The sequence below is a fragment of the Glycine max genome, chromosome 13, assembly GCF_000004515.6.
Source record: "Glycine max cultivar Williams 82 chromosome 13, Glycine_max_v4.0, whole genome shotgun sequence".
Classification (NCBI taxonomy): domain Eukaryota; kingdom Viridiplantae; phylum Streptophyta; class Magnoliopsida; order Fabales; family Fabaceae; genus Glycine; species Glycine max.
The window spans coordinates 41238432-41250408 of NC_038249.2; the positions used below are offsets into that span (position 1 = coordinate 41238432).

Here is an 11977-nt window from a genome sequence, read left to right on the forward strand (position 1 = left end):
ATATATATATATATATATATATATATATATATTAAGTTTCACAAAAAAATTGTTTGTGTATACCCTTGTTTAAAATAGTTAAATTTAACCTTTATGAAAAATACTATACTTTATCACCTATTTTCTTTAACAAAAAATATATTTGAATAGTTATGCTTTATTTCTACACTGCCAGCCAACAAAAATTTATTGTTTATATAATTTTTAAAGTAATTATTATAAAAATTAATAAATTTGCCAACATTTTTTTTAGAATTGTGATTTTAGTCAAATTTTTTGAAATTTTTTACACAGCGTATGACCTGTTTTTTCTTTAAAAGTATTTCGTCAAACAATAAATAAGAACATTTATGACTAAATACTGTTAAATAATATTAATTAAGAGTATTTTTATGTTACATTAAATTAAAGTACGTTAATTTTTGTGCTTATTAAATGCTTCTTAATTTGTGTGCTAACCTTTAAATATTAATAATTTTGGACCAAAAATAATATTTATTAAGAGCTTTTTTTATACTCAAAAGTAAGCAAAATAGGGTGAAAATAATTTTCGAGAAAAACTATGAGCGCATGACTTAGAGCATGTTTATAAAATTGTTAAATTACATTATGTAAATTTAACGTGAGCGAGGCAAAGATTCATGTTCGACGTGCCTGGTAAAACATAAATCAGATAACGTAGACACACTGATCTATAGTTGTTAAAAGCAAAAAGATTGGTGAACACCAATTGTTAGTTAACTTCTAGCGAGAAAGAGAGTGAAAAAAACTTAGGTATGATATTTGATGTGATGTAACAAAAAAGAAGAGATGTTGTTAGAGTATTTTAAAAAGTATCCTCTCCTCTCTGGTCATTTTTTATTGAATCATAAAATTAAGGAAGGAAAGTTAAGTCATTAAATATGTTTAAAAATAAAATAAATTTTTAATTATAGCATAACATAATTAGATATTCAATTAATTTCATTAATAACTAATTAAATACTTAGCCTAAGTTATCATGTTAGATCCTCACCAATAAAAATCTTCAATCTCAACAAATAACACACATAAGTGAATATAAATCAATAACAACTTTGAATATCTCTTTTAATGAAATCTTACCCAATGACCATTAAGAATTAATAAGTCAAGGATCACTATTCTCTACTGTCAATTTCTTACTATAATGGTTATGGTAATTAAACTAATTATTTAAAAAAATTTCTTCATTTTTTGATATGGGTTTTGCATCTTTAAATACGAGAAGTAATATGAAAGAAAAGGTAATATTAGAGACAAAAAGAGGATGTAGTATTCGAAGAAATACTCATATTTTTATTAATTTGTATGGAGTGAGAAGAGTGATTGACATTACATGAAAAATAGACTTTCCTAATAATAAAGTGTTAAAAATAGTATAAAATATAAAATTGAAAAATCATTATTAATATAACAGCTCATGACTCATAATTAGAATCAAGTATTTTTTCTAGGATGCGACTAATATATGGATCAAAGGAAGTACTATTTAGTCATAAATACCCTTATTTATTGTTTGACAAAATATTTTTTAAAGAAAAAATAGGCTATATAATTTCATGCTATTACATGATTCTAAACTATAGTGTAAAGAATATGTTGTCAAATTTGTTAATTTTTACAAATAACTATCTTAAAATTATATTAACAATTATTTTTTGTTGGTTGAGAATGTAAAAATAGAGTATGACCATTAAACTTTTTTTTTTTATAAAGAAAACAAGTGATAAAGTATAGCATTTTGCATCAAGATTAAATTTGACTATTATGAATAAGGATATATGAAGACAAAAAAATTAATAAAACCTAAAATTTAACCCTTGGATGAAAATTTTAAAAATGAGAATACTTCTTAAAATGAGAAAAGAAAACAATTAATTTTAACCCTTGGATGGAAATTGTAAAAATTATGCATTTTTTTATCTGTTTCTTTCTTGTACTTTATATATTCTTCTCAATTTTTTTTTAACGTGTGTACTTTCTCTCTCCAAATATTTCCTATAATACACCTGTTTCATTTTTTTTTTTCACTACTACACTAGTTTTAGTTGCACGGTAGGTTTGGCCACCCTCACTTTCATGTTTGATCATTTGCATTTTTTTATTTTTATTTAAAATATTGTAAAATATAAATATTATATTATATAAAATATTTTTAATTGGTTTTAAAATTACTTATTTATTAAATTGATTTTTTTAGTTTTTTTATTTTTTTAAAGAGAAATATACATATAAAGAAAAATAAAAAAATTAGATAAAATTAGAGTACAATTTTTTAATAATGTTGTATGTAATTTTGTAGTTAAATTCATGTGTTGTTGATGTTTTTTGTTATGTTCGTTAATTAAAAAATAAGAAAATTAGTTTGTAATTAAAAAAAAAATAGAAAACACAGTAAAAAAATAATTGATACATCTATCTTATACAATAGATACAAAATTTCAAAGTTATAACAAAAACAATTGTCCTAACATATATTCAACTTAAATTTTTTCTTAGCCAAATATGATTGTTTAAGTATTTTATTGATAATGTAGTATAATGTTCTTCTATAAATAAATTGATAAACAAAAAGTCTTTTCATTTTTAATTAAATGTAATGACATAAATAAAAAAATTATATTTAGTAAAATAATTATATTAAAAATTTTATTTTTTTTACTAAAATAAATATATTATCATACAAAATTCAGATTTTTTTTTAAAAAAAATATTTACCTAAAAAATATCTTAAGTAAATTAAATAATATAACAAAAATAATTTTATTTAATAATATAATTTTCTTATTAAAAAATTAATTTAATCAACCCTTAAAAAAATTAATTTAATAAATAAGTAATTTTAAAAACAATTAATTTTTTTATATAATATAATATTTATATTTTATAATATTTTAATTTTTTTAAAAAAAAAAAAACAAATGGTCAAGCACGGAAGTCAGAATAACCAAAGTACCTTCCCACGGTGCACCTAAAACTAGTGTAGTAGTGGGAAAAAAATGAAACAGGTGTATTATAGAAAATAATTTGAGAGAGAAGTACATGTTGATAAAAAAAACCATTCTTCTCTTTCGGTTTGAATGGACCTTGCTCCATGGTTCACATCGCAGCACTTAATTTTCTTCACTCACATATGCAACAATTGTGTCACATCATCAACGTTCTGTGCCATTTTATGCTCCGACTCTTCATTTTCATTTCTCATTTTAAGAAGTGTTCTCATTTAAATAATTTCATATAAGAAATTATTTAAAACTTAGGGAATTGGTTATAATTAGTTTTTATTCATTATTGTTAAGTCCTTATGAGAATTTTAATTAATTCTAACATAGTTGATTTTTTTTAAATGGTATATGATACACAATTCATGGAAGTTCTTTGAGAGCAGAAATATTAATCTGAGATCCATGGAATTATTTTAAAGTTTCATTGACGCATCAAATAAGGTGATTAGCGTAAGGAACCATGATAATCAAGCCTTGTTATTCTAACACGTGTTTGACTAGTTATATTTTGATATTTATCATTATATACCAAAAGTTTCGTTAAATGCTTGAAAAAAAAAAGTTTTTTAGCTCATGATAATTTTACGTAATTCAAATAGAATTAACTATAATAAAAAATACCTATAGCCTCGTAAAGATCATTGTATAAAATCCATATAAGAAAGTTTTGTCAAATATTCTTGAAGTAATAATGTACTATATAAAATACACATATTCTATAACTCATGTCACAATCAAATAAACAAAACCATTCTATTCAAAGACCAATTTTGACATATTGAAAAACAAAAAATAAGAAATCATTGTCAATTTACTCTATGTTTCTTCTCTAGTCTATGACATGTTATTATAATTTATTTAACTACTGGGGAAAACTGCAATATATATATATATATATGCCACGTTTAATAGTAATAATAATAATAAGCATCAAGTGTACGGAGATTATTTTTAAAAAATATTGAATACATAGAATTGGCAACATTGATTTCGAAATGGGGCGATCAAAGGCAGCTTAAAGATAGTTGACTTTATATAATTTGATGTGAAGATTTATAAACTTGAATTACTTATAGAAAGATTTGAATAGAGAGAAGACTTATCTATTGTTTCAACCACCAAATGAACGTGATCAGTGAAATATACTCCAACACTAGTTATTTATTCCACCTTTGATATTGCAAGTAATCGAACGCAATACTAAAAGGACATCCTACAAATTCAGCTCATCTTTCCGAAAACATAAATATTCCACAACTGGTGTCACAATCACCATCAAAACCACGATTTGACTTTAATTAAAAAATAAAGCCGCCAACATCATCGAGGTCCCAACGTAACAGTAATATCAGGCATCTTAATACTATCTGACCAGATCCTCGACGTCAAATAAAACTTTGAGATCTTTCCAGCCACGCGTCCCATGTTCGGTCTCTTATCTGGATCCACGTGTACGCACTCCAGCGCGACACGTGTCAACTTCTCAGCAACGTCGACAGGAAAAGAATCTTTCAGTCTCCGATCCACCCACCTCCTCAGCTTCCCCTCCACGCTACCCTCGTCGCCGTCCACGGCGGCCCTCGCCGCATCAATCACCGACATCCTCACAAATTCGCGCGTTTTCTCGTCACACTTGAACTTCAACGGCTCTTCCCCGGACAAAAGCTCCAACATCACCACTCCGAAAGCGTATATATCAGACTTCTGAGTCGCAACGCCGGAGGCTGGAAATTCTGGCGCAATGTACCCCCGCACGCCCTCGAACTTCTTGGATCTCGCCGGCGATGATGTTATTTTTTCCTCGATTTCACTAATTTCGCCTAATTTCTGGTTCTGGAGTTCGACTTCGCCGCAGAGCTGCGCGGCGCCGAAGTGGCAAACCCTAGCATTGAAGGAAGGCTCGGTGACGATGATTCCGCTGCTCTTGATATGGTTATGGACGAAATTGATGTTCAAACCGGTTTTGTTGTGAATGTAATCGAGGCCGTGAGCGAGATCCGTGGCGACCTGTATTCGCGACATCCACGTGGAGAGAACGGTGAAGTGCGCGTTGTTTTTGTTGCGGAGGCAGTCGGAGAGGGTGGCGCCGTTGCTGACGAAGTCGTAGACAAGGTAGATGTGGTCACCGGAGACGGAGGCACCAAGGAGTTTGATGATGCTGACGTGGTGGCTGCGGCAGACGACGGAGAGGAGTTGCTGGAGCTGGTTGGTTTGGAGTTTGCCGCGAAACTTGCGCTGGAAGACAATGACGTCGGCGCCACGGAGGGTGCAGCGCCAGCAAGGGGTGGAGGAGGAGTGGCGTTTGGAGAGGAAGTTGTTGGTGGCGGCACAGATTTCGGAGAAGTCGTAGATGTGGGGGTTTTCGGGGAGCGTGTCGCGGAGGGAGGTGATGGAGGAGAAGCTTGAGATGGAGGTGTCAGAGGAGAGGCGGTAACCGGTGGAGCCGCTGTAGGAGGTGGAGGGATTGTTGGAGAAAGAGGTGGGCCTGAGCGTGGGCCTTGACGAGGGTGTCCTTGGGCTTTGGGTGGGGCGTTGTTGGGAGCGTGGAGTGCGAGTGGGACTGGCCGCGTTGGTTGCCATCTTTGTCTTGCACATAGGAATATGAAAAATGGGAGAGAAGAAGATCTTTATATATACTGATTACTGGGGACAGTTGAACTTTGAAGATTCAACACTGATTAGGAAAGCAGTAGCCAAAGGGGGTGACGATAATATTGATGATTAAGCGTTTTAATTGTCCACTCAGAAAAGAAAAAATTAAATAGTGCGCTAATATTGATGAATCATGCGTTTGAACAACAAGGACTTACTGAGGTCAAAGATTTAAAATAAGTGCTCTCTGATTCCCACATTATCAATAACTTTGGATTTTTATTTATGAAGATGAATAACTCTACATATTAGTAATAACTTCTGCCATTACTATTAATTTGCGCATAAAGTTATAAAACGTTATTTTTAATTTGATTTAATGTAGACAAAAAGAATTATAAAATATAAAATAAAATTATTTTATTTTTAAATAAAGGGAAAATGTAAATATTTTAATTTGATCAAAAAGAAAAATGGTTGTTGCGGTCGTTTGGTTCAGCAAGGAATGACCTTCAAGCAAGACCGTGGCACACCGATCGTCGACGCGCTGTGCCGACACCCACTGCGAACCAGCATTGAAAATGAAGCAATTTTGGATTTGGTTTCATTTTGCACAAATCTGGTTTCAATTTTTGCAGATCTGATTTTGTTTTGGGCAGTTTGAAGAGAAGAAGAGGAAGGCACGATCATGAGGGGTTGTAGAAACTGGGTTAAAAGGGTCTAATTGGTAATAACAAATTTAATGAGAAGAAAGGAGGATAACTTAGCAAACTGAGAGGTGAATTTAGTAAGACCATGAAATAATCGGCCTCGCAATGATCAAAATGCCAGAAGAGTCAGATACCATAAACTAGTATTTTAGAGGCCCAGTACGAATATAATCTATCAGAGATTTATAGTATAGATTATTGTACGTATCTTTCGGGAATTGCTTGCTGGGGCACCAGAAATTTCCCAAAATGCTGAAATACCCTTATGATATTTTCGATTATAATAGCAGGTTTAATTTTTCATTTTTGTAGTGTTATGTTTTTTTTTTTTGTAAATTTTCCATCACTTATTGTAAATTGCTTTTGTTAAGGGTTATTTGGAAGCATATTTGGTCTCCGATGGTATACGTGCATTTGTGAGGTGTATACAGTAAATTTTGGTTGATTTTCGTCATCGGAAAAGGAATCCGTATGATCATACGGATTGCTGATCCGTAGGTACGTACAAAAAATATTTTGTGATATGGACAATTTTTTTTGTGGATACGAATTTAAAAATATTTATTTTGTAATAAAAAAACTATAAGTAACAAAAATTTAGCAATGATAAAACAAATTAATTCAAAAAATATTTTAGTGATTAATTTTAATTCAGTAATTGCTTAAATTAGATTGCTTAAATTTAGTGATTAGTTTTAATTTAGTAATTGGTTAAATTTAGCAATGATAAAACAATTTAATTCAAAAAATATATATAAAGTTTTTTAAAATTATATTGCTTAAATTTTAATTTAGTGATTAATTAAAAATAATTTATTTCAAAAACATGACCAAATTAATTCAAAAATAATAGGATAATATTAGACATGATAAAACAACAATTATATATAAGAACATGATTGCAAAACATTTATGATCAACACATGATAAAACAATTATTATAAAACAACTATTATATAATATAGATTGTTCATAAGTCATAACAATGTTCATAATAATTAAAATGTTCAATGTTTCACGTCATAAAAATGTTCATAAACATGGTCAAAAAAACATACGGTTAACAGTGGAATTGATGAATTCAAAGATTATTTTCATGTCAGCGGTCAAGGACAAGGTTTCACATAAATGTTTCCATCCAGCTTCAATTTTAAGTGTCTTCCTCCAATGATTGAACACAAGCCAACATTTTGTCACGTCTTCCAAATGCAAATGAGTTCAACCTTTATCTTTAAGAAAAAAATACATGGGGCTTGAAACGTCCTAATATTAAGAATAATGTTATGTCAGTAATTTATGTTATGAAATTTAAAACTTGAAAGATAAAGAATTGCTGACAACTAAATTAGAAAGTTGCTTACCAGGCTGCTACAGCTAACTTTTTGCGGATTGAGATAAATCTTGAAAGTGACAGAATTTGACACTTTATGGTATAATGAGTGTCACCTTGAGAATGATTTGGGTAGACTAATGGTCTTGAATATGGTAAGAAATAATACACTCTTACCATAATGAGTTAAGGACACTTGATAATCTTCGGTCAGGTGATAAAAATGTCTTAGTGCTGTCTACCATGCTACAATGGTTGGTTGATCCAAATCTTTGTTGTAGACAATATTATGATAATTTCCTACCTTGTCAACCAAATGTCATACGCCGTCAAGTACGTCCTTCCACCAAACAGCAAATGATATACTAACTTCACTATAAGTCTACATTTGATATAACAAAATAAGGTTGGTTAGTTACACAAAATAACAAAAAAATTATATGTTAATTAAATCAAAATGAAGATGATCTACTCCTTGGTGTGAACGATGTTTAAAATAGTATCTGGTGGAATTGCGACCTTCAGCATCATCTTCGCCATTTTGCACCATTCTCCGTGCTCTTCATTTGTTAATTCTGACATAATTAATATTCAAGCATGATATAACAAAATTTATATTCAAACAATTGACAGAATTATTAATCTATTAACTCGACATATATTGACAGAATTAGCAATTGCAAAAGCTAACTAACTATAAACATGTCACGTGTAAATAAACATATCAATATATAAGGTAGACATTCTTACTGGGCATAGTTGCAAGAAGCATTTCTAGTTCCTTGTTGAGACTGGTTAACCGTGATGACGACGGAGCAGAGCATCACATTCTGAAATATATTTGACAAAAATCATTCTCTAAAAAAGATTAACAAACTATTTTTTTAATATCTAATCTAAAATCTAATGTTACTTATAACTAAGGTATTATTTTTGTTTTTCCCTTATTTTCTTAAACCAACAATCTTTTACAATTCACACAATTGCTAAAATTATTACAAAAAAAAGTTATTACAAAAAATTATTTTTAAAATATTCACAATTTTAAAATTTTTTTACGAACCTACGGATCAACAATTTATATGACCGTACGGATTGTCAATCCGAAGGTTCTTCAATTTTTTTTGCATAACTCTTGGTTTCCAACGACGAAAACCAACCCATATTCACCATATGCTCCTGAATAACACACGTACACTGCCGAAGAACAATTACACTTCGAATCCGACCTTAATAGAAGAAACTTACACTAAGTGATCGAGATTTTACGGAAAAGAAATGGCACTGCAGATATAAAAAATTCCTCTTGTTATTTATAACCAAAAATACCCGTAAAGATATTTTTGACATTTACAAAATTTGGTGGGTGTCCCAAGCAATTTCCTAAATTAGTATTTTAGAGGCCCATTACGAATACAATCTATCCGTAGATAGATTATAGTACGTATCTTGCTAGAATTATATGTAGAGATCATATATAACATGGGCCTTCAAAGACTAGACATTGAAGATAATACATAATTGTGAAATTGGAAATTAACATCTATAAATCCAACTATTTGGTCAATGGAAGCTGTCAATATCGCACAGTATTTTAAGTAAATAATGAGCTACCCTAGGAGGCAAATAGTAATAAATTCAAAATTGCAACAAGACTGCAACACTTGAGAAAAGATAAACTTTCTCTCGCAGATAATTATGATAATAACTAATATTTTACTTAAAAATTTAATGGGCAAGAACTGAATCGAATTGACGAATTCTTCCTACTACTCCAATTTTTATTTATAAAATTGACTTAATTTCAGTTTCAGTCTTTCATCATTCTAATATTAGAGAATGAACCGTACAAAGAGTTTGGTCAAGTCAGATTGCATACTAAAGACGGGATATCGGTCAATCTGTCGAAGCAATTAAGTTGGGCACGTTTCGGCGGTAAGTACAACCGTAGAAGGACTGTATTCGGCAAGTCAAGGGCGTTATTGAACAGTAACTTTATCAATTCACAACTCACAGTTGCAGCCCATTCGCACTTGTGCTTATTATCCACATTCATCTGAATGCACCAACAATTTCCTAATTCACTTCAACCATATTTGTTTGGATTTCAAGAGTTTGCTAACGAGCTCAAATGTACAGGCTGAAATGAAGTAATCTAGATTTGCATGTCATGTTATCGTTAGAAGTTTTCACGTACGTAAGTACGTAAGAATATCATCCCTTTCTTACTTAATTAATCAAATTGCCTAATTATACACCAAAAAAATAAAACGTAAGATATACGACAGTGAAGAGAAAATCCTGGCGAGGAGAGGATTAAATAGTCGAGAAAACAAGGCAACTTGAGCCGGAAGAGGTGCTCTTGGTCTTGGAAATTTAATTACCAAGGACAAAAACATTAATATAGCCCATTTTGGCGACGTAACTTCCAAGTATATATCTTAATTTGCTAGCCATATCCATGGGAGTTTCCGTGATGATCTTGATTTCATAATCTGCTCGCAGCCATGAAGCATCCTGCATCCCTAATGATTAATTGAAACTCAATTGTTTCTATAATGTTCGGAAACGATGTGTGATTACTTTTTTTGCAAATGCACCAATGTTGTAGTTAGATCCGAGGCAGCATTAATGACAAAGAAAATGAATTTGTAGATGAAACATTTTTCTTTAATTTGTTGATTAAGCATCCATCTCTTTGTCTAAAATCTAACAATTCAGCAGAAAAAAAATATTCATCTAAAAGAAAATTACAAAAAAAGTAATTAAATATTAACCGAAACTACATCTTTAGACATTATTAACCTTTAATTAGATTAATAGTAAAATAATTAAAAGAAATTTATTAAGATAGGAGGCTATGTTTGAATCTAGGGACAAGCAATTTGTTTTTTGTTTTTTTTTTTTTTTTTGGGCATATACAGCTTTGGAAACTCTATATAATCCTACGTTAGCCATGTGCCATAGTCACAAAACAAACACACCTTCTCTATTTTAAGTAATTCAATGGCTTACACTGCAAGTCTTGTGTTCTTAGCTTCCACTTTCCTTATCATAAACTTTCCTCTTCTGGCAAACGCTATCGGATGCAATGGACCATGCAGAACCCTCAACGACTGCGACGGCCAACTCATTTGCATCAACGGAAGGTGCAACGACGACCGCGACGTCGGAACCCACATCTGCGGCGGCGGAATGCCGCCAAATCCGCCACCAAGCGGCGGAAGCTGCCAGTCCTCGGGAACCCTAAATTGCGGCGGAAAATCGTATCCTCAGTACCGTTGCTCTCCGCCGGTAACTTCCTCGACGCCGGCGATCCTGACGCTGAACGACTTCAGCGAAGGCGGCGACGGAGGGGACCCGTCGCAGTGCGACGAGAAGTTCCATAACAACACGGAGCGTGTGGTGGCACTCTCCACGGGGTGGTTCAACGGCAGTTCGCTGTGTTTGAAAATGATAAGGATCACGGCGGGGAACGGGAGGAACGTGACGGCGAAAGTGGTGGACCAGTGCGACTCTGTTAACGGCTGCGACAGGGCACACGCGGGTCAACCACCGTGCCGTAACAACATCGTGGATGGGTCACAAGCCGTGTGGGATGCGCTGGGACTTGACTCTGACGTGGGAGAAGCGCGCGTTACTTGGTCCATGGCTTGAATCAAATTTTAACCACTAAACAAGAAAAATGAATAATGAACAAGGATCGACAAGCATTATATCATATGGCTTGTTTTCTTCTTAATTTGCGCTTTTTATTTTGTTTTTGTTACCAAAAGGATGGGAAATGAAATGCTCACATGCATGAACATTCCATTCTTTGCTTTGGTTTTAAATAATAATAAAATTATGCTGATCACTGCAGTTATGCACTCATTTGATATATTTTGCTGCCTCAACACATATATATGTTGAACACTATTTGCTGGTCCTGCTTTCTATATTTCTCTTCTTATTGTATCGTTTTCCATTTACATATCTTTTTAACTACTTCTCGGTAGCTGTATGCACTTGATAGGTTTTATGCTAAACATATAAAAAAATCTTCTAAATATATACTAGTATAATGTAAAGCTAATAGTGAGTGAATAATACACTCGTAATTTCCCTGCAAAAATCGTATACTTAAGTTAAAATGACTAAGAAAATTAAATATCAAGGATATCATATAATTCAATCATATATAGACCCATAACTTGTAACAAAAAACAAATGTAGACCCATAAAACTTTAGTTTCTGTTAAATAAAGTTTGCTTGATTAAAATTATTAGCAATTTGGAGAAGGATTTTTTTTTTCCTGAAGTTAGATATATTTTTTTTT

The 11977-nt window shown here is 31.8% G+C and overlaps 2 protein-coding genes across 2 annotated transcripts; one reads left to right on the plus strand and one right to left on the minus strand.

The window, feature by feature from the left end:
* Positions 1-4167: 4167 nt before the first annotated feature.
* LOC100809183 (lysM domain receptor-like kinase 3) lies at positions 4168-5643 on the minus strand. The gene has a single exon (XM_003541937.5). The coding sequence runs from the start codon at positions 5619-5621 to the stop codon at positions 4347-4349; it is 1275 nt and encodes a 424-aa protein (XP_003541985.2). The 5' UTR covers positions 5622-5643; the 3' UTR covers positions 4168-4346.
* Positions 5644-10616: 4973 nt separating this feature from the next.
* On the plus strand, positions 10617-11527 carry LOC100800307 (kiwellin). Its single transcript, XM_003543407.4, has one exon. It carries the CDS (start codon positions 10665-10667, stop codon positions 11313-11315), a length of 651 nt encoding a protein of 216 aa, XP_003543455.1. The 5' UTR covers positions 10617-10664; the 3' UTR covers positions 11316-11527.
* The last annotated feature ends 450 nt before the right edge of the window (positions 11528-11977 follow it).